Below are 23,166 nucleotides of genomic sequence, written 5' to 3'. Positions count from 1 at the left end.
TACACAATAACAGTGCGCCATTAAGACGAGCTGTACATGACAGCACATTATCTTTGTTGGCGTTAGGAAGGGACATTTTATGTTACCATTTAGCAAGTAGTGCTAATGAGGGCCAGTATTAAGTATCATCACTTAAACAACATCAAAGCGGATCTCCAAGACAAGAAAATGACTCCACTTGTGATTCACCACAAACTCATCTCGAGATACACAGAATTAAGGGAACTGGGAAAAAAGGAGAAGAAAACTGCCTTTACCCTGCATTAGTTTACCATTTCAACATGACAGTTCATGATTCCCTTTTTTGTATTGTGAGTCACTGGGCTTGATACCCGAAAGCCGCTTATATGGCAACCAGGGTCACCATTTTTTAATTCCTTATCACACCCCTCATGAACAGAGTGCAGTTCAACAAGTCATACTTACACAGTATGTATGTAAAATAGCATCACAGAAAAGGCTTGTACCATATGCAGCCGACAAAGCCTAATCATTGATGGCTGACATTAGAGGAGGACTCTCATAGAAATAAAGACATACGACTGTACAAACTATATATCTTAACACTGCAGAAAACTAACACTTTGTATTCAAATGTATGGACTGTATTTCCAGTAAACCCAAGGCTTCAAATACTGCCAGATCAGGAGTTGCGAGATGAGATTCTTTGGTCAAAAAGTTTTCATACACATTCCAGCACTTAGTAAGATTTAGTAAACAAATATGAGCTTATCAGCAATTTTGTGCAGTTTTTTTTTTCTGTAATTATACTGTATGCCTCTTACAATCCCAAAAATGCTAAAAACATTTAAGAAAAAAATCGTTTTGTCCCTAAAAACAGTTTCAGAAAGTAGCTAATGTTCTGATATCCTGATTCTCCTTTTAATATTTCACTAGTTTCAACTGTTCTACAGTGCTACAGTAGGTATGTGTGAATGGAAATCTGTGTTGCAAAAACTACAGTATGCAACAAAGAATGTATGAAGTGTCACATAAACCTTTTACAGTGTTGTACGGTACTAAGATTGTTACCTCAGTTTTTGAGCATTAAAAAAAAACGAAAACAAGTACTGAAAACGAAAACAGAGTAATAATGTGATAATTTTGCTCATTTGTTCATCATTTTTGTTAGTGTATGCAACATATCAGTCATCAAAATGAAAAAAAGAGGCAAGATAAGATACAATTAGACAGCATTCCTGATGTAACAATAAAATCTTTAAGACAGTCTGCGATAGTACTTCTTTTTACGCAAAGGATAGAATACTTAACAACAGATAACTATACACTGAAGATTTAATTGACATGTTCATATTGCGAGTTTATCTGGAGTTACTTCTAGCCCCTGCTGAGCTGGTTTTGATGGAGAAGCCCAGTGTCAAAATACATCTTTCAAAGCATGCTTTCCTCAACCACATCACACTACTTCACACACACACAACTGTCATGACACATTTAAAAAAAGACATTACAAACACATATGCTGACCCTCACACACACACATACAGACACACACAAACACACACACTGTTGTTCCCTCTGTCTGGTGCTGAATTCAAAATGACAGCAGCAGCAGTTTCTTTCTAGTTTTCCATCCAGGGTCCAGTTATCCCCTGCAGAGAAACCCTGGTCCATGCCAGCACCGGATCTTCCTATGTGGGGAAGCAGATGCCGCAGCACTCCATACAGATTTCCAGACAATCTGACGACTCGCAGCAGGCGTCCATGATGCCGCAGTCCATATCACAGGGGCAGTTGCAGTCGTCGCCCATGTCCTCGGTGCAGCAACAGCAGCAGCAAGCCTCTGATGTGCACGTGCCGCATGAGGCCTGCGCCACCACCATGTTGCAAAGTGTCAGGAACTCGCAGAACAGGCAGGCCAAGATGCAGTGGACGCAGCAGTCTGGTTCCACGTCAAAACAATCAGGGTGAAAAGTGAAATAAATAGATGATTTTTAAACAAGCATTCAATCGTGTAAAAATTCTAAATGTATTGAATTTGATTTTCACAAAAAGAATTAGTGCCTATTAATAAAAGCAGAGCAAGCGAGCGAGTGAAGATTTGCATGCTTGGCAGACTGGTGGAACAGAAGAGGTATGTGGCAAAGGGGTGAGGGCCAACTAAGCAGGGGGGCTAAAGGAAATAAGAGAAATTCAGAGAAATGAATTCCTCTCCTGCAGTTTTGATTAACGGACTGTTAAATAATTGTGGCATTATCATGCAAACTGCTAGGTTGATCACACAAAGATGATTACCAAAGTCCAAGAGTCTCTCCCTGGCAAATAGGTGGATTAATGCTGGCAATGCTCACACCTCTGATTAACATTTAACCTCCTCACACATCCTCTTTATATGGCTCGTGGCAAGTTTCTGCTTGTTGTTTCACAGCAATGAAGAGTTTCCCTTTAAATTACAAATGTGCCCATTAACCATCACAAATGTGTTTCTGAATGGCTGAATTAGTTACAGGTCACATTAAAATGCGACTGTGTTGGTTTGAATAGTTAATGTAAAAAAAAAAAAAAAAAAATATTCTTATTCAGAAACCTGGATTAGTTAAATGTATTAGTAATTTTATGTATTAAGTATAAGATGCAAACACAGAGTTTAAATCCCCAAATTCATTTGATAAAATTTTGAATGGTAATGTATTATCAATATCAAGGAGTTATACAGTAATTTAATCTAATCAAAGACTTAATTTACTTGTGCTCCTTTAAAAATGATAATTTTCTATAGTTGTCTATCATATTTTAGAGCTCAATTTTTCCAAATAGTAAAGCTTTATTTACGTGTAATTTGGAATAAAACTCTTGAAAAGTTCTGCAGAAAACAGTGGTCAGTATATAAGGTTAGATATAGACTGGTAACGGTTTAGTTCACAGAGACACAAATAAGCTAATTTATCTTCTCATTAATCAAGCTGCTTCACACCAGAACTTCTGTAGTTGCATCTAAGTCACTAAATCCTACTATCATTCAGTAAGTGCGCCTGGCATACACTCCTTGCAGCTGTCTGCCTTTTGAACCAAGGCCAGCGCAGCACCACTGCTTTGGAGTGTTAAAAAGACATGATGTGGATGGATGCAGAAAAATAGCATTACAAACAGGGTGCATTTGCATAACTTTCATCAGCCCATCTTGAGCTGTCAGAAGGGGCTGTTACTGATTGGGTTAGAGGGAAAGGGAAAGGAGGAGAGTGTGGAGGACGGCATGGGAAGGCAAGCTGAGGACCGCTGGATGCTCATGTTTGATTAATCAAAGTAGAGGGGATTTTTTTTTTCCTATTTTTTCGGCGCTCAGGGCTGCAGAGCTGACCAGAAGCACTAGCCGACTGTGATACAAACAAGATAGAGAAGGGAACATGAAACGAACCAGTGTGTGTGCACGTGTGTGTCTGTAAGGGTGCCTGAAGTTTGAATGCATCTTATTATCCTTATCTGAGGCAATAACACTGGCAGTGATGGGAGATGCATAAGAATAAATCCTTCACTATTGAACATCTGGCTTGGACACGCACTAAATTGCTGTTGGGTAGATTGTGGACTGTGGATTTGTTTCATGCTGGCATAACAAGGCTCATACCACATTCTATACTGGTGTGCACTGTACTGCCGTGCCATCTGAGTGCTACAAAATGCCAAAGAGAGCAATAAATGCTGCCCGGCCACAGCTCTATACACAAAACCTCAAAGTTCAGCCTAACAAACTTTGAAGGACCCAGAGGGTATAGCCATGCCAGTGTTCAGAATGTAACAGTATACTGTGAATACGATAAAAACACAGTACATAAGCATTAAGCAGCGTCTGGCCATCTCAGCTATTCACTTGGATGTATAATTCATCACCAGCGATTAGTCTGGATCTTAGAGAAGCCAGCAAGGAGGAGGGGAAAGAGAGAGTGGGGGTCTTTTACTGTACACAAGAGAGCTGGACGCAAGGCACATCTCCATGAAAACAGAGAGAGACAGAGAGACAGACAGACAGACGGGCAAGACAGAGACAGAGTGAAACCAACCAACAGACAGACAGAACAGCGCACACTGACACCGCTCCTGTTTAATGTCAGCGAGTAGCGATGAAGCCCAGAATTTGCAGGGCCAAAAACAGCGTCCGGCGCCTCTGAGGAAATAGTTTGAGACATCTGGAAAGCTAACATCAAAAAAAAAGGGAGCGGCATGACACAAAACAAGCTGGATGGGCCTCAGAGCAGCAAGCTGTGCAAAACATTCAAACTCACAAAGAGGGAGAGAGAGGGCAAGATAGCTAGACAGGCTAAGATAAAGAGAGAGAGATTGATCAGACAAAGCCTTGGTGGCCATGGAATGCACAGAAGGCACACATGGGTAAAGAGGGCAGAGGATATGGGATGGATGGTGGAGGTCCACCACATGCACTTTAAAGCAGGCCTGTTTATAATGCATGACTGAGGGAAAAGACAAAGCTGGAGGGCTGGAGCTTACACAACACACATGTACCAACACATTTTTAGCTTGGGCAAAGATGAAGAAACTGCGCTGGCGGCCTTGGCCCTAAATCTCTAAATGAGACTAAAGCAGCTTGAAGACCTCAACTGATTACACACAATTAAGCAAAACACAAGCTGGCTGACAAGAGTTGAGACTACCCACCCTGCTTAACAAAAGCGGCGTGGTAAATAACTCCTTCAGAAGCCGCTGCGTTATCACAGATTGGCTACGGTGCCGACGGCATGTGCCAAGAAACACAGGGAGCAACACAATCCCCAGAGCTAGCTCCTGCTAGCTTACGCCTTTTATTTCCTGTGTTCAGGGGGCTGTTTAGGAGGCTAATTTCACAGGCAAACAGATTATGTTAATCCGTGTAAACATTCAAACACAACAGCTTGGCTTTTTCCAGGGGGAAATAAATAGTTGAGAGCAAGCATATTGATTCTGAGAGCTCATGTCTGCAAATAAGCAACACAAAAGCCATAATGAGAGACTTGTTGAGCTGCTGTTGTTTTCTTTTTTCTCTTGTGTTCTTTACCAATTAAGACGTTGAAAACATGATGTGTCTGGAATATCTCTGGTGGATGCATCCCACCTTTATCTACAAGGTGTTGTGGATGTGTGTGTATGTGTGTGCCTACTTGTTTTGTTCGCCTGCAACTCGATATGATGCATATTTCAAGTAAAGCATCATCAAATAAAGATCTGACTGCCTACTTTTCTCCTTCATTTAAACTTATATCTCAACCTGACCGTTATAAATATTTCAGTAACACATAACATCACATCTTATTTTTCATCCTCATCCTGGAGTACAAGCACACGTAAAAAGCCCAAACGGCGAAGACCTTGGGTTTTGACAAGTAAGTAGGCATCGCCCCTGTACTTTAAAGAAACCCTCACATTGCACATGCTGCAGATGGAGACAGAACACATGCATGTCCACAAACACAGTAGTTGAATGGGGGGTTGCGATAGGGTCCTGTTAATGAGTGCCAGGGTGGTGCTGACGGGATGTAGGGAGAGCCAGAAAGGGCCCGGAGAGGTGTGAGGGGCCATGAGGGGCCCGGAAAAGGCTGGTCACGACTTTTAATAGGCACCCTGTGCTCTCAGGCCTCGTTAGACGGTCACACCTATCTCCCCAATGGAAAGGGACCAGTCAACCGTCTTCATTACTGGACTCACCTCGGCCTTGCACCTGACAAAGTGATGGCTTCCCTGCATGGCAAACGGACTCTCTGAGTTGTTGTTAAAGAAAATAAAAGCCACAGGAGTGGGATTAGATGTCATTTGCCTGACGGGAGTGATAAATACGAGAGGTCATGCACTCCCCATCATTAAAAGGTGAGAAAAGGTAAGAATTTATTATCAATATCTTATAAGAAAAGGTATTATTTCAAGAGAGTCTCCCAGGAGTAGCCACCTCAATATAGAACTCATGTTAATGGTGATGGTTTGACAGCGGTCTCATTTTACTGTGTGATAGGGTTGAACAGGTTTTTTTGGTCTCTTGATACCAATCAGGTCACAATCCAGGTTAAACACTGTATAACATGATATATATCTGCTTTATTCTTTTTGTTTGAGAAAAAGTGATTGATAGAATTCATAGAAATATAATCTAATAATAGAAATAGCACTATAAATTACATAACAAGCTAATTCAATTAAAGTGTTTTAATAGAGTGTTTCTGACAGCTGCCATATGTGGAGCACAACTGGTTACAAATACCTGGATCCTGCTTTATATACACAGTAGAAACCACTTCAAAAAGGCCTTGACCTGCCCCGATTCTAATCCTGTATATTAGCTCGAGACGGTGGATGAATGATGAATGGAGTTATGATCAACAGAAGGTGGGATGCAGAAAGCGAGGCTTGTTGCGTTAGAAAAGTTAGTACGGCGGCTGATGTGTGGATATGTGTGTGTGTGGGTAGGTTTGCAGTCTACTTGTTGTCATTACTGCCTGGTGTGTGTGTGTACAGCATACTCACCCTCTGGTAAAGGAGGTTTCTGCGACCCGGTGGAACTGCCTTTACTGCGTCTGCTGCTGTCACTGTTGACTGACAAGCTGGACCTCAACTTCTTCTGCATCCTCTGCGACACGGGCATGGATGTCTGCTTCCTGGGCTGCTCTATCATCGGCGCTGCCTTTGGGCCAGGCCCTGACCCACCCATGGCACCCTTGCTGATGTTGGCACCACAGGAGCATGTGCACGTGGCCCTAGCCCCGCCGATGCCAGGGTGGATTCCGTTGCCGTTACTCAGCGCAGGCGTGCCAGTGCTGTTGTGGCCGATGCCATTTTGGTCCTTGGCGGTGTCTCCCTCGTCAGGCTCCGAGGGCAATGGCTGAGACTCAGACTGAGGTTGAGCTGGAAGGAAAGGATATGATTTTCACTCCTGTTTATTAAAGAGTTAGGTGGGTAGATTCAGTGCAGTTGCTTAAAATCAGTTCTTAGGGACACTTTTAAGTGATTCAAGTATTTCATCTTTCTTGTAGTTTTCTTAGCTGAAATATCTGCATGAAAAAGGTTCTTATTAAAACTGAACATTCAAAAACCAAAACAAACAAAAAAAGATTACATTTTTAACTCAATTCCAAATCCATTGAGACAGTCCATTGAATGTATCCAATCAAAGTTGTTGTTTGTTTATTCATACATAAATATTTGATGTGAATGCTGAGGACAGAACACTCCCAAACACTACAATAGAAAAACATTCAAAGAAATCACTGATGTACTTTGATGTGCTTTGATAGTTTACTTATGTTTATAGTTTCTATTTCATGGCCGACAAAAAGTTGCAGATTTCTTTTACCCTCAGATGTAAACCCTTGATAACCCTGTAACTTTATTAAGGCTGAAGGGAACTTTGTCTGCACTCTCTACACTTTGCACTTCATACATTTTATTCACGTATAAAGTTGCTGTAGCTTCTGATGTTCAGGTCTTACAAAACCGAACACAGTGATGGAGACACACCAATCTCAGCTAAATCATTCTCAGCAAATCTTTCCACTACCTCCTAACATGATATTGATCATATAGCAAACAACCCGGAATGACAGAATGAAGCAGAAAGATATATCGGAACCTCATATGTGACAGGATCACAAAAGCCACCGCTGTAGGCAGAAAGTCATTTGTGGGAGCAGTACCCAGGTGAGTTAAGACAGTGTGAGAGAGCGCGAGATGAATGGAGAAAAAAGGGAAAGAGAGTCTGTGATACTGTGCATATACAAAATAGCTGCTGTCTGCAACAGTAATGATCTCCTTTCCTCTGAAAGCTCAGAGATGGCCTCAACTAGTCTTTCTGAGTATATGTGTGACAGCCACAGAAAGTCAGGAGACAGCGACCTGTCTGATAAGAAAGAAGGCAAAGGATGTGAGTGAGCAAAGGAGGTGGCATTTTACTGAGAGGAACACTTGCACATTCAGCTCTACTGGGAGTTACTCCTACATTACCTTCCCTCCACATCAGAGCCACTGTGCATGTGCACGCGCCAGAAGTGCACGCTTAACTTGAGATTTTGTGAATTATTCATCTCTTTTTAAGTCTGTCTGTGTGAACCATACTTATTCTTTTTTTTCCTATTCTATCTTTCTATACTCTATTCTTACTTTATATACATTGAACATGTGGTATCTCCACCACCAGACTCTGAATTAGGCCTCATATAACAGCTGCACAAAACAACATGAAGACAACCTTTGCAGCTGTCCAGAATTCAACTGATTTTCCAAAGTGCATGCAAACATAGAACTTAATATGATGCTAGTAATTTCTTTCCATCTCTATTTTCTTTCTGTCAGCTCACCAACAAGCGCAATTACAGTTAACAAGAGAGGGAGAGAGTGTGGGAATCGGGCCTCGCGCTTTTTAACAACACATCACCCTGGGAGAGGCCGGACGTGAATGTGGATGTAAAACAAAGCAATTAAATACACACACTGGGTTTTGCCTTCTCCTCATTCAGGCTTCTGCATGCTGCTTCGATAAACAAATATAGACTTTAGGGATCAGGATTCCATGCAATTTGAATTAGACAACTGGGTAGCACACGATAGAATTTATTATGCAGTGATTTAAGACCAGGTTGATGGATTTTCCTTCTCCAAAAGACAAAAGCCTTACAGCTTGCCCATGACAATGTGAGGAGAGACTGAAGCTTGCCAACAATGAGATTCGAAGGAGGCTACATCTGTTGTTGTTCCTCAGTTTTACCCCTGACAGCTGCAACTTGCTATGTCTCTCGCTCCTTTTTTTAACTATGCAATTTTTTTTTCATCAGTTTTTCTTTAAAGCCTGGTATGCCATTATCATAAAGACAGCTGCCACAGAATAGTGGGGGTTTCTACAAATCAACACTATGGTCCTTACTTGGGTGACAGAGGATGATTTTCATCTTACCAAGAAAATGTTTTGATCTGTGAAATCTGTGAAAATATCACATCGTAGTGATCTGGATCTCTCTTCTGCATTTCTTCAGAGTGCACAGGCCAACCGTGCTTTTTTTCTTTTTTCTTTCTGTAACTCCCTCACTCTTAATTAACAATCGCAAACCAGATTGCAAAAGTTAGCTCATGAATGGGCAGTATTTAAAAGCAACAAGTTGGACTTATTCTGTCATATTTGTCCTTTTTCCACCTCATGAAAAATGTTGGAACCGTTGGAAATTGAAGGTTTTAGTCAAAAGATTTACAAGCAATGAAATCAGACAGCCTCTTCTTCTTTTTTTCATATCATTTGATTCCTTAGATGTGGCTGCATATTTTCATGTGTAAACATAATAAGCACAGGCTGACAATACGGGGCTGACAGGTGAAATCTTCCTCTACAGCTAATGATAAACTTGTCCAAACTTACCACACACACACACACACACACACACACACACACACACACACACACACAGCAAATCAGGCACATCTAACACTCTATAGCAATAAAGATTATCATGTGTCTTGAGTATTTTTAAGTTAATAGAAAACAGCAAACTGGAGGATGACAGTAACACATCTGTTACCCGTAGAATATTGCGTAATATAACACAGTCGTTTTTTCTGGACAGAGAACTAGTCACATGGGCTTATACACACACACACACACACGAACACACACGAACACACACGAACACACGAACACAGACATCCATGCACGAAAAGGCCAAAGTGGACCAGGAGGCATAATTACCTTTCCTTCTGAGGAAGTCAAGCTTTCAATTTACCAAAATATAAATAGTTATTAAGAAACCACCACGTAAAAACCCAGAGTACATGAGCGGAGACTCAGGTTTCTGACACACTGCAAAACTCTAAAAAGCGGTTCGAGACTGTGGAGCGGCACGTTTCAGTGGCAGGTTCCTGGATAGTCCTTACACAGCCGAAGTCTTTATTTTTATCCTGATGAGCACGGTGACTGAGACGAATGGACACGATGGAGTAATATTCATAATCATTGATCATGTTAATGATGATACTGTCAAAGATGGCAATGACGGACTTGTACAGTCACCATGAGACAAATGAAGACATAATGAGAGAAAGCAAAAGTACAGTAAGTCCAGTTGGAATTGTGCTATGCTGCTAAGTTGGGGAATCAAAAACTTTCATTATATATACAGTACAAAGAAGAAAGAAAAAGTTGTGAATATCTCCCAAAAAAGTATTGATTTGATGTTGAGTGTACTGAAAACTGTGTAAAAGATAGATACAGGAAATAGTCTGTATTTGTCAATTTGAAATGACTATGCATAATAAATGTTCTAATCCATACAGTCACTTAGACTGTGGGTTTTTACTTTACACAAGTGCATACAACTTCTACAACCTTTTATGATGGGCCTAAACAAGACTAGACTTCATAATAATAAGATAATATACGATATTGGGGTAATGACAGTTTTTAACATAAAGTTTGATTCCTCATCTGAGGATTCAACTGATTATGCAAATATAAGCTGCGTCTGATAATAAATCCTGACAGAGCAACACAGACGCGCTGCTACTGCCTTGTTCCTAGAACACAGCAGGAAACACAACTTGCATCAAAATTTCATATGAACAACTCCCAGCAAGTTTTTAAAAAAATCATACAAGTTGTGCTGTTGCCACAAGCCTGTGAGATGGGTAGGTGTCCTGAGATAACCGAATGCACACAGCCTGACAGGTTGCATTAAAACACCATGTTTTGGAGGAAGAGCTGGACACAGTTACACACACACATACACACACACACATACTTCAAATTGGACTTGTAACCGCCCTATTTCTAGCACATCAACAACTGTTGAGAGTGTACATTTGTAGTTGAATAAAACATGGTATTCCCCTACACACGCTGTCACACACATCACAGGGGAAACTAGGGGGTGAGTGGTTCTTGACTGTCTAAGCAGCATCCCAATTTGGTCCCAGCTACTAGTAGCTGACAGCCTCAAATATCTGGGGAGCATTTTTAAAAGGCCAGTGTTTGATGGATTCATGAAGAACACACAAATATAATTGCCATTTGTCACTGAGTCTTCAGTGGCTGCGCCACACAGGGACCGAGCACCGAAGTGCCTGGAGAGCACTGGAGCTGCGCCAGAGCTGTGCGGGGGATCGCTCTGTATGTAAAACTGAGTATACACCTCCGTTTTTGTCACAGAAAATAGGTCCTACAGGAGGGAGCTGGAAATTGCACCCAAAAGACTGCAGAAAGAAGAGGAGGAGTATATATGTTACAAGCCTACTGGAACACACACACACACACACACACACACACACACACACACACACACACACACACAGACAGACAGAGGCAGGCAGAGGCAGACCTACCAGGAAGGTATATGCATGTATGCATGTCAACTGAAACAAAGCTGTATAAACAAGAATTCTAAAATAGTCAAGAACATGAAAGTATAACACAGAGGTCAAACAGGGCAGTATGAAGATTCTCATTTGCACACCGCTACGCCAGAGAGTCGTAGGTAAGGCTGGGAGCAGATTGAACAACCACAAGCTCTGTGTTTCTAAAGCTCAGTCCTTTTTAATATTAATGCCCCTGAGACAGAGAGGAAGAGGGAGAAGAGAGACGAAAAGGTGTTTGCGTAGGCTTATTAGAATGCCCATCATAGAGAGCATACAGTTATTCAAATGTCACATCATGTCAGCCAAATAAACACCACAATCCAGATCTTGTATTCATCTCCTAATAGCCATTATTACACAAGGTGAGTTAACACGGAATGGGATATGAGAATGGAGGAGGCACCTTCATTTTTGTTATAACTCCTAAAATCAGCAACGGGCCGGATACACAGCACCAGCTAGCTCTGAAATGCTAATTCCACTAACACGGTCATTGTTTTGTTTATCTTTTGGTGCCATGTATTAGAAAAACATGTATATTTTCTGCTCGGCTGCCCATGTACCTGCATGATTGAAATGCTAATTTGTAAATGTGCAATGACCTAGCCAGACTCCTCTTTACCACCACCACCACCACCCCCCTCTTCCTCCTCCTCCTCCTCCTCCTCTCTACCAAAACAGCCTGAGGTATCATCTCTCCTCCTAACAAACAGCAGCGTGTGGAACAGCCCCTGCCTTTCAATCCAAGGGATATATTTTCTCATTAGAAATTATACATCTTCCCTGTCCATATTTATAGACGCAAAACCAGGGGAATTATACTGCAGAGAGAGTGAGAGGGACAGAGAGGGAGGAAAATAGTACAATGAATGTTATTACAAAGGGCTCTGATTGAAATTTTCCTTGGGCGTATCAAAGCCTCGTTTACCGTTTGACCTTCCAAACTCTGGGACAAGGACTTTCTTTATTGTCTAGAAGGACGCCATGGACGGATCATCATTCAAGGGTTCCATCACAACAAAAAAAAACCAGAGCTGTGATTAGTATCTATATGATATCAGCAGCGTCAATTAAGAAAAAAAAATTGGTGATGTCAAATGGTAACCAAGAATGAGCATTTGATTAGAAAATTAGTAGTGTAAAGATGTGGGCGCTATACCAAATCTGAGCGTTTACACAGAGTGGATGGCAACCTAACACAGGCTAACAGATATGTCACTTGTTTCAACAGATATGGAAAAAAAAAAAGTCACACAGCAGTCGCGGCCCTGTCAGCGAATACACACACATAATGTTTTGTGTTTATCCAAGATAAAATGATGATGATGACCGTTGAGGATAGCTAAATTACCTGCTCTGATATTGGATCCTCATCAAGCAAAAGTGACATGCTCTGTATGTGTATGTGGGGGTGTTATGGTACCCCTGCAACGGAACTCTATTAGCTGTCTTCACCTGTCAGGGCTGATCATATTGCATAGCATCTCATTTAAGCAGGAAAAAAAAAAAAAAAAAAATCACATTTTTTTGTCTGGTTTTCAATCCCTTCTCCCATCTCCCATCCCTGGATTTTTTTGCCAATATGTGAGGGACAGTCTTCAGTGGCGACATACTTTTTTTCACCGTCTTGTAATTCTATGTGACAGTCACTCAAATTTGGCTCCTCCAACCTGCTGAAGGGGAAGTGACACTTGAAGACAGCGTTTAATATTATCCCCCCTCCCTCCTTTCCCTACTGTCGCCGCCTCCACCCAACAAAGGGAGAAGCGGGGCGTCAGGGATTTACTAATTTCAAATTTTGCTGCTGATTGAGTGGAAAAAATAACCCCCTCGGACCTTGTTCTGCTTAATTACATTTTACAGTAGCAAAGGCAACTTGAAAGACAAGAGCTTGATTTGATGACATGAACCTCTCAGCGTACCGGGTGTATGGAGCTGGTTAAGGTGTGTGTGTGTCTGTGTGTGCTGGGTAGGGAAGGTTGGTGGGTGGGGTGGGGGTGGGGGGGTCATCAATTATCCTTTGATTTCAAAATGGAACATTTTCCCAAATTAATATGTCTGACTGCTATCTAAATCATTGAAACTCCCAATGAGATGCCATTTTCTCTTACATGAATCATGTTGAAGGGAAGTCATTCACCCCCTCCGCCTTACCCCACACCCCCAAGCTCCGGCCACTGAAGTGTCTGGTCTCTCCACTGTTGTGTGGAATTTGGCACGGTGCTAATTTGAGTGCTACTAATGTAGCAGAACGCAAGACATCAAGGAGCGTTCAAAGCCTAACAACCTGGCTGCTGTGAGAGACACTAAATGGTGCCTTATTCTCTTCCTCTCCTCATTTCCGAGAATTTGTATGAGCGTGTTTCTGCATTGAGCTTTGTCAAAACGCCTTTCATTCTCTCTCATCTGTCTCTTACTATCCAAGAGGGGAGAAAGAGTGTAGTATAAAGACAGCCGAATGTGCGACTGCAGTATCTTTAAAAAGCTGCACATCTTGCACGGATTTAGGCTTTATACGGCTAGCTACCGCAATTTCTAGAAAGATCAATTATGACGTGACTCAGAGCAGGCCTGAGGGAGCTGCCAGGCTCCACACTCCAAAAACGTGCTCCACCCTCTCCTCACTGACGACTCAAAACAAAAACGGAGCAACAGAGCAGGAGCGAACGGGAGGGGAAAGAAGGGGAGGGGAAGAGGGGAAACAGGGGTATTTTCAGTTTCAGTTACATCGATGACTCAAATATTCCACCGCCTTCAAAATCTCCTCGCTGAAGTAGAAGTTCCACAGGAAACTCACTTGTTTGAAATTCAACGGCAGGCGCGCAGACATGCACATGCGCACAGCCGTACTTGTACACACAGACATATACACAAAAGGCATACACGGGCACGTGCAAAAAAAAGGCAGACACAGAGACAACCACACACACCAAATAAATACAGTGTGCAATCTGCAGCAGATCCACTTTGTGTGTTACACTGAAGCAGCCACTCCTGGAGTCAGAGATGAGGATCTACCAGCATAGCGCTACCACTCCCTGAAAGCCAAAATACAGCTGAGGTCTGTCTGTGGGTCAGAGAGGGGATAGGCAGTCTATCAAAATACCCCGACACCTAGTTCCTTTATTTGCTCAGTATCAATCTCAGCATTAACCCTCTGCTAATGGGACAGCTGTGGGTCAGCGCCTCGCATCTTCGGGATGCCAATCAAGGCCTTAAGCTGAGAGATCAGCCTTTGGGACAGAGGTGCTCGTCTGCCTCTGAGTGGCTTTTTAAACACGGAGACGCCTGTATCGATTTTAGCTCTGGCTTGAAAGAGAGGAGGGGGGGGTTGTGGGAGTGGGAGTGGGAGTGGGAGTGGGAGAGGATCGCACTAGCCTGGGCCTGTGTCGGCTGTGGCTGTCTGGATGGGAGCCATCCCCTGGTCCCCGGTCACCCTCTACTGATCAGGGGCCTTGACAGAATGACCTAGCAGAGAGGCACTGAACCTGCAAACATGAAGGGGGCAAGGAGCTGGAAGCTCGAGGGGGTCGGGGCTGGCGGGGCTGGCGGGGGCAACATCAGCAGAGATCTCAGTAATAGAAAAGGGTTTTAACCTTAATGTTGGAGCCAAAACCCTGTTAGAGGCCAAGTAATCCCCCCTGCGCTGCTCTCATTTGAACTGACTGATTTTTTTTTTTTTTTTTGCGCTCCCTCTCTGTGAGTGGCTTTTGAAAGGCACCAACACTGTCTTGTGTGGCTTTGGTTAGGGAGGCAGTAAACATGAGATGAGCCAAACCTCTGCTAAACAGACAGAGGAAAATATCATAGAAAAGACAGAGGAGACTAGAGTTATTCCATCAGTCTATACTGGAAATGTGTACATAAAATGCATCATAAATGACTAAAATGCCTGAATATACTGGACAAACATGCAGTGGTGAAAAGTACATATATCTTATTTGGTTGATATGTTTTGGTGATTTTTTGGGCTTCTTGGGCCCTTGGGCTTCTTTTCCTCTCCTGCACAGTTGTTTGCCTTTGTACTGTGAAATATAATGTTTGTTTTATTATTGTGCATATGAATAAAATAAAAATAAATAAATAAATATATGTACTTTTATGCAAAGTACAAGTACCTCAAATTTGGCTTGAGTCTTTCCATTGCACATTACATTACACTTCTACACCACAATTCAAATATTGTACTTTTTACTTCACTACATATATTTGAGAGAGTGACACATTTTACATTAAAGACATTACCTGCTGATAGTATGATGCACTGTAATAGAAAGTGCTTACGATCAGTTCCACTTCAGACAACAGCAATATCAAATTGTTGCATCCATGGTAACAGTCTAAACAAGCCAATAATATTACATGTATCAATACTAAAATAACCCTGTGAAAGTGTCCATGTACAGGAAACACATTTCCTTCAACATGTCAATGTTTCACTGATGAGTCTTTTGTACTTTTCTATCCTTTCACTTCAGTAAAAATCTGAATACGTCTTCCATCACTACACAAGAGGCATTAATAGACACAAAGGTCAATTGGTGTTAAAACAACTTTGAAAGACAACTCTGTGAACCATCACATTATCTGCAATAATCATAAAAAATACTCTTCCTCCACAATCAAAACCCATATATGTTGCCTTGTATCTCAGATAACCACTCAGACGACTGCAGTTCATGAATTGAGGTATGCATATCTAATCATTTGGCTCAAGTATTTTGAATATCTTCAAAAAAAAAAAAAAAAAAAAAAAGAATTTAACAGTGAATAGGCTCGGGCACTTCGGGTAAAATATGCTAATTAACACACTTGAAATTTCCCATATGAAATCTATCTGCACCAAGACAATGAGAAAATAATTACAACAGAGGTAGAATTACAATGGCCATTTTAATCAACCCCTACACTAGCATTTCACCCTATTTATACAGTTTTTGATTCCATGACCCACTGGTAAGTAATCACTTGAAAATTACGGTTCAGTTTATAATAGGTCTATGCTTTAGACACATTATTTCTGCATAGACAGGGCTCTGAGGATTACAATAAAGATATGAATCTTGCATAACAACAGTCGTCACGCAGTTCCTATGGCTGAAAAAAATATTCTGGGGGATAAAAAAATGGCATGAGGTTAAAGAGTCTGAAACTACTTAAATAACTTTGGAATATACATGGGGCAAAGTGACAGTTGGAGAATGTTGATTCAGTACTTGTAAGGCAAAAACATTTCAGCGTTGATGATTAAAATGATGATGAAGAAGAAGCACTTGCCCTTTGTTTTAACTGAGTGAGACTCATAGAGACGTTTCCATTCCCATCATAACACTTCATGGTTTTCAATGTAAATCTTAATTGTTCTAGTGCCAAGAAATCTGTTTTTGCAATACAGGTGCAGCAGATATGTGTCACTCTTCCATTAAACAATCCATTTTAGGGTCACAAATTCACTTCCCAAAGGTCAATTCTACACACAGGTAGTAACCTTGAAGGTTGGCCAATGAAGAATCCAATCAGAGATTCACACAAAGGCCAGACTAATGTCTTTCTTTAAAAAGAAGAGTCATGTTATTTGACCTTCCTTCTTTCAGAATTTCCCAGAGATAAAAAAAGAAGAAAAAAACCCGAACTGTTCTTCGGCAGCTAGTAAGGTCATCTTTATCAACCACAGAAGCATTTTAAAAAAAGGAGTATTTGACAATCCTGTGAATAATGTGACGATTAAACTCCTAAAACTGGTGCTGGGTGGTAGCAATTTATTTCGAGGCAAGGGCTGGAAAGCCACGGCCCTGTTTGCAGGAGATATCAGCTGCTTGAAAACCCAGAACAGTCTCTTGAGGAATGTCTGTCTCCCCCACAAGATTCTCCCTCCTCCCCCAGGACAGCGTAGCCACAGAGGAACCGTTCACTGATGACAGCCTTACAGGGAGGGCTAAATTGTACTTTTTTGTTGTCTAGCAAGCCACAACAGCTGACAATCCCAGCAACATCCACACTTTAACTTTGTGTATTTCTAAAACTTAACCTCAGGATGATCATTTCAACCATTGCAGCTTTTTTTAGGTCACACTTCAAAATTGTCTGATGATTCATTTTTGCAGTTTTGTGGAAAGAATCAGTCACTCTTTTACAGTGTTTACAGCCCTCTCAAGCAAATGTGTGTTGTGCTATATTAAAAAAATAAGTTCTCAATTATTATGGAATGGCTGCCATATTTACTTTCCTGTTTAGGAGAGCCCAAGTGCTTAAAAAGACAACTTGTCAAAACAACGTTATCATGGCTGTAATATGATATGTGTTGTTATTACAACGTTACAATAGGCTTCCTCTTGTTGTGAAAAGTCACAGTCCACACACTGTACACAGGCTTTATATCGGACAGTGGGGGGGGGTAAAAACAGCATGGGCCAGGATGTAGCCAGGCAGATGATTTCTTATTGATTTCCTGTTTCTGCAGTGAAGAGGGCTCTCAATTACCCCTGCCGGCAAGCAACCTGATTGGTCACCTCAACAAACAAATCCACAGTGAGACTGCGAGGGTCCGTGACACAAATAGGTTAACTTGAGCCGCCCTGAATGTAAGGACACTGATTTAACCACAAACAGACACGGGTCCAATAAACTTTCACAAAGATTATCATAGCACAGATTTGGGGTTTTGCCTTTATTTGACATGACTATTTTGTTTTTGTTCTTGTAACTCTCTCAAAAAAGAAGTAGCATGTGTTCCTTCCTACTAAAATTCCCTCACCAGACATTCTGCGTATGTGTGTGTGAGAGAGAGATGTGTGTGTGCATGTTAGGGGTGGGGGGAATGAGGGGGGGGGGGGGGGGGGTGACATCAATTACAACGCAAAACTGTTGTCACAGGGGCTTATCTGCTGAGATGAAAGAAAAGCATGCCTCCCTCCAGAAGTGCAATACTCCACACACCTGCCAAGCTAGAAAGACCTCTTGACAGAAAATCTCTTTTTTTTTTTCTTTTGCAACCGAATCTCTTTCCCTTGCTGCTTCGGTAAACAAGCCACTGGCAAGTCATTAAGCTTAATACAAAAAAAATAAAAAAGGCAGGAAAAGGCGCCCTGGAAAAGTTAACAACCTAGAAACAAAAGAACTGTTGTGTCAGATGCAAACACAATCCTTATTATAGCTAGGCACTTACATGGATGGAAGCAATTAGCTGCTATTAGCCTTTGCTGACACATCTCACTCTTCTTAGGAACAATAAAATACACACACACACACACACACACATACACACATATACACACAAAGCTTTTCGATAGTTTCCTTTTGTGACCTGCAGTCTATTGCTCTGTATCAAGTCATTTTGCTGAACAAGAGTTCATCTAGACTTAATTAGACCAGCTAACAACTGAAGCAGTTCAATGCCAAATGATTGTTTTGTAAAACCTCCCTGTGTCATTACATTTGCATAATACAATGATTATTGCAGAGTTACAACATATGTTTCCAAAGTTTTCCCGAATTAAAGATGCAGGAAAAAACTAAAATGAATGTTGTTGGTACAGTGGATTACTGGTAGTAAAAACACACCTCTGCAACATTGCCTCAGCCTGTGACTAAAAAGCAGCATGACACTGACACTGTTCAACAGAAACAATGCCTCCAGCAGCTGGCACAATTCCTCTCCAATAGGTAAATGTTTGGCGCAGGGTGAAAACATTGTGGCTATTTTGCAATCAGTGCGTTAAGAGAAGCCAATGCCAGAACCACAAACAGGATTTCCCCACTTCCAAAACACTGGGCTGAAGGTTGGAAGGAAAAAGCAGAAGTGGAGAAACCCGCCAAGTCTTGGTCATTATGGCAGAATGAGAGAGCATGCATGTTACCACTCACTTGCCAAGAGACTTCGGTGCTATCTTGATATTATTTTAATTGGAAACACTGAAGCTAATATTTTAGTTGGCTGATTGACCCTGCCTCATGCATGCACATGACAGTTGGAGCGTGTTAAGAAAAAAAAAAGGATGAAATTATTTCAAAGTTAAATAAAACATTGCTAAACACCTACTGCCATTAAGCTCAACCATCTTACTATGCAAGCAAAATATGTTAATCATTTTCACTCAGTCCAATTAAACGGCTCATTGTTGTTTATCATTAAAAATAACTCTGAGATATCCTGCTGTCCACCCACAGCTTTCCCAGGTCGTTAAAACTTACTTCTTACAGGCTCGCAATAATTAGACTTCTCCTTGGTCACGTGACTTTGTCCTTCAGTGGCTGGTTTCCTGGGAGACGGTGTTCTTCCTGATGATTCACTGTCACAAGCATCTAGGGTCAGAAGCATTTAATGTTACACATGAAGAAGAAAAACCTGTTGCTCTCAAAGTTAAGAAACAAAAATATTATGCTGCACAGTGACTAACAGAGAAGGCTTCGGTTGTTTAATTTAATGTTATCCTATTACCAGCTTAACTGTTCCAAATTAATGTGTACAGCTATTCCTGCAAAAACAGATGTAAACTTTTACAGCAGGTCAGCCACAGTGGACAGAATATCAGGGACAGCTGGACGAGCCAGAAGGTGCAGAGGCTGCTCTGCCTATTTTTGCCAGAAAAAACACAGGCTGCTGGCAAATGGTTGCACAACATGGTGGGGCGGTTCAGGTAAAGGCCTTGCCAGAGCTCTGGATCTCATTTTCTCTCCCTCTGCTCCTGGGTGTGCTCTACCTGCCAAGCGTCTATTTCACTGCCATAAAGGCAGCATTCATCTAAATTGGAAAAAGTATGTAGGCACAAATTCTAACCCTGATAGCTGTGCAAAAACATGAGAGACAGATTCACTCATCTTTCTAAGCCGTGTTCTTTGGCTTCTTGACTTCAGGACTTGCTGACGCTTTGCTCATTGCACACTGCTGCTTTGTTCAGTAAATAAACCTTCCACAATGACTTTATTCACTGGTTTGGTGCCAGATGCCTGCTCATAGCCCACAGTTTTTCTCAAAGCCTGCAAGTTTTTTGGTAACATACAGTGTCTTGAGCCACTTTTGCTGTGATCCTTAAAGAAAAAGAATGAAGAATGATTCAGCAAAATCCAACAACCATGTTTACCAAAACTGGACGTATTGATGCGTTTGTTCCAATGCTCCTTCTGTTTGTAAGCAATGATGGATGGGCAAGTGGAATAGATGGGCAAGTGGAATAGATGGGCAAAGGCCAGGAGCCCCAGATAGATATAGCACATATCTCAGTTTGGAGCTGATGTATGGTAGCAGCACTTGCGTTAGCAGCAGTACTGTGTGATGCATCGCAGTATTTTGTGATCACAGTTAGAAATAAATTGGTCTATTCTCAGTACATCTACAGTCCCCAGAGAGGGGAAATCCAGTCTTAACTGCAAGCGCCTTTGAAGGTCCAGCGAAAATCCATTCGCAATCCAGCAGCCCCAGTGATTGCTTACTTTGTCCTACTTTGCTATTTTTTGACAGTGCCATAATGATGCTTGGTATAAATAGGATGGTTAACGGTTCATTGCTTGTTTGAAGAAAAATGAAAAGGGGGTGTGGGGGTAAGCTTATTTTACATGTGATAATCTTAGGGGCAACTAGAAAGTTAATTAAAAACTATAATTGGCTGTGGTTGCTGTTAATAGTCAGGGCGTTTCTTCAGACTTTATTGAGGGGAAAAAGCAAAAACATTATCAAGGCGGCTTAACACTGGAGCACAGATACTGATGTATACTCAAAGTCACATGAACATAATTTAAGAAGACAAGGCTGATATTGTCCCATGCAGACTGATAAGTGCTGATATGCACCAGTAATCTGTGAACGCATTCATTGACTCACTTTCTATATTTGCTTTTTTAGACTGTTTCCTGTCACATTAGACAGTACTTGCAACATGAGTTCTTGAGTGAATATGTCACAGATATTTATAGCACAGCTCCAGAGCACTGGCAGCAAGGAGAAAAGAGAAAAATACTCCATAAACATTCACAAGAGAGAACTTAATGTGCACGTGAGCTATGCATTATTATAGCAATGACTTTTTTACTAGTCACTGTCCATTAAAGCAGGCACATCTTTGGGTTATGGACAGATGAGAGGACTATTATGATGGCAGGTATTAATCAGTACAGCGCTGGGGAACATTGACACTATTTTTGAAGAGTTTTTGTCACATCTTATCATTAATGGGAAAATAAATAGATAAAGACACCATGCTGGACCTCTTAGACCCTCCCACGGCCAATATGAAGCCCCAGACCCCACTTACTGTACATCATCTGATTTTTTTTTTTTTTTTTTTTTTTTTACTTCTGCCTCCCCTGCTATTGATTTCTGGCCTCTCCTGTGTGCCCTCACCTTGTTGTGTGGCTGACAACAGGGGACTTGTCTCTTGCTGAGGGCCCTTTCCTCGCCCTGCCGGCCCATCCGCAGGAAGCACAGTCTCCTTGGACATCAGACAGTCGTCTTTGTGGGACACACACACGGCAGAAGAAGCAGTTCCTCCCTTTCCTCAGCCCTCAGCGCTGTGAAAACCAACGTCTCATCATCATCATCACCATCATCAAGACAGGCTCGAAAACACAATAGCAACACAGTACAGGTCATTACTCAACTAGAGAGAGAGAGAGAGAGAGAGAGAGAGAGAGAGAGAGAGACGTCTGCTTATTCACACCGAGAAAGTGACGTCGAGTTGCCGTAAAAAACAGTGGAAATTTCCCACTTCTCTCGCTTTTGACAGTAACTTTTTGAAAGAGTCCATACGCAGCCCATTTACTCAAACACTTACTATTCTTTATCGAAAAACGACGGAGGCTTCTTAAGTGTTGTTTATAGTTAAAACGGACATATTGTTTGGAGAGCATAACTTACCTTTCAAACATGTCAACTCCCTTGCTTCAAATCTGACTTATTCCCATCCTTCCTTCCTCCCACTCTTTCCCGAGAAGTTAGGAAGAAGAAGAAAAAAAAAGAAGAAGAAGAAACTGGGTGAGAGTGTAAGTTAGCCGTCCAAAAAACTTTTTCCTTAAGTTTCGTTGTCAGTGTGTCCAGGCGTTTCTTTGTAGCTACAGATGTTGTTGACGCACCACAAAAAAAAAAAAAAAAAAGTCAATAATCGTCCTCGCGACGCTTTCGACGTTCAGAGGCGGTAACTCGTGCAGGATAGTTCAGTCTGAAACCTTTTCATCATATCCGGATTCCTGCAGCACAGTCAGTGAAGCCACACTTCTTCCTCACCCCTTTGCCTCTCTTGCCGGCAGAGAAAGTGAACAGAGCCCTCCCCGGAAAACAAACTTGAACTTAAATTTAAAAAAATAAATAAATAAATAAAGTTTAAAAAAAATACAAAATGAAGATAGGGTGGATTAGGAGAATGTGGGACACTTTACGCAATTCTGATTTGGTCACCATATTTACATATGAATCCAATACATTATATCAACACCTAATATCATTATGAAATCCCTGAGAGGTTTCTTGTGTCAAATCTGGGACAATTTTTTAGGCTTAGAAATTTATACAAAGCAGCCTTATCTGCCAAAACTTTCTGAAATATGCATACCCATATTTGGTCATTTCATTTTGTTGGCCTACTTGTTGTAGACTAGTAGCCTGTATGTTCACATGTGGAGTGTTAAACAATATAATTTACACAGTTTGCTAGTTACTGTAGCTTTAGAATAACTGAATAGAAAAAGTTGTCCCACATTACCCTAATCCACCCTATAGGACTCGTGTTTCATTAAAATGTAAGAAATCCAATTCCACACTGTCTAGAGATTGAGATGTCAGCCAAAATAAGTCTTTATTGAAATGTTTAAAGGGTAACTTAGTTTTTTTCCCCCCTCCATTGTAAAATA

The 23,166-nt window shown here is 41.4% G+C and overlaps 1 protein-coding gene across 1 annotated transcript; it reads right to left on the bottom strand.

Annotated features, from left to right (window-relative positions):
• Positions 1-1,121: 1,121 nt before the first annotated feature.
• mdfic (MyoD family inhibitor domain containing) lies at positions 1,122-22,457 on the bottom strand. The gene is made up of 5 exons (XM_053314003.1): positions 22,178-22,457; positions 21,665-21,831; positions 19,519-19,629; positions 6,466-6,843; positions 1,122-1,903 (listed from the first exon to the last, which is right to left on the bottom strand). The coding sequence occupies exons 2-5, from the start codon at positions 21,759-21,761 to the stop codon at positions 1,653-1,655; spliced, it is 837 nt and encodes a 278-aa protein (XP_053169978.1). The 5' UTR covers positions 21,762-21,831; positions 22,178-22,457; the 3' UTR covers positions 1,122-1,652.
• Between the last annotated feature and the right edge of the window lie 709 nt (positions 22,458-23,166).

This window comes from Scomber japonicus, chromosome 23, assembly GCF_027409825.1.
Source record: "Scomber japonicus isolate fScoJap1 chromosome 23, fScoJap1.pri, whole genome shotgun sequence".
Taxonomy (NCBI): Eukaryota; Metazoa; Chordata; class Actinopteri; order Scombriformes; family Scombridae; genus Scomber; species Scomber japonicus.
Note: the sequence above shows the minus strand (reverse complement) of the source record. Positions and strands in the feature narration are given on the sequence as shown.

Coding starts and splice junctions, on each gene's coding strand:
- mdfic (XM_053314003.1), bottom strand. CDS start 21,761: ATGTCCAAGGAGACTGTGCTTCCTGCGGATGGGCCGGCAGGGCGAGGA. Junction 6,844..19,518: donor TTATTGCGAGCCTGTAAGAA/GTAAGTTTTAAC, acceptor CTTTCCTTCCAG/CTCAACCTCAGTCTGAGTCT. Junction 1,904..6,465: donor GAAACCTCCTTTACCAGAGG/GTGAGTATGCTG, acceptor ACGTGGAACCAG/ACTGCTGCGTCCACTGCATC.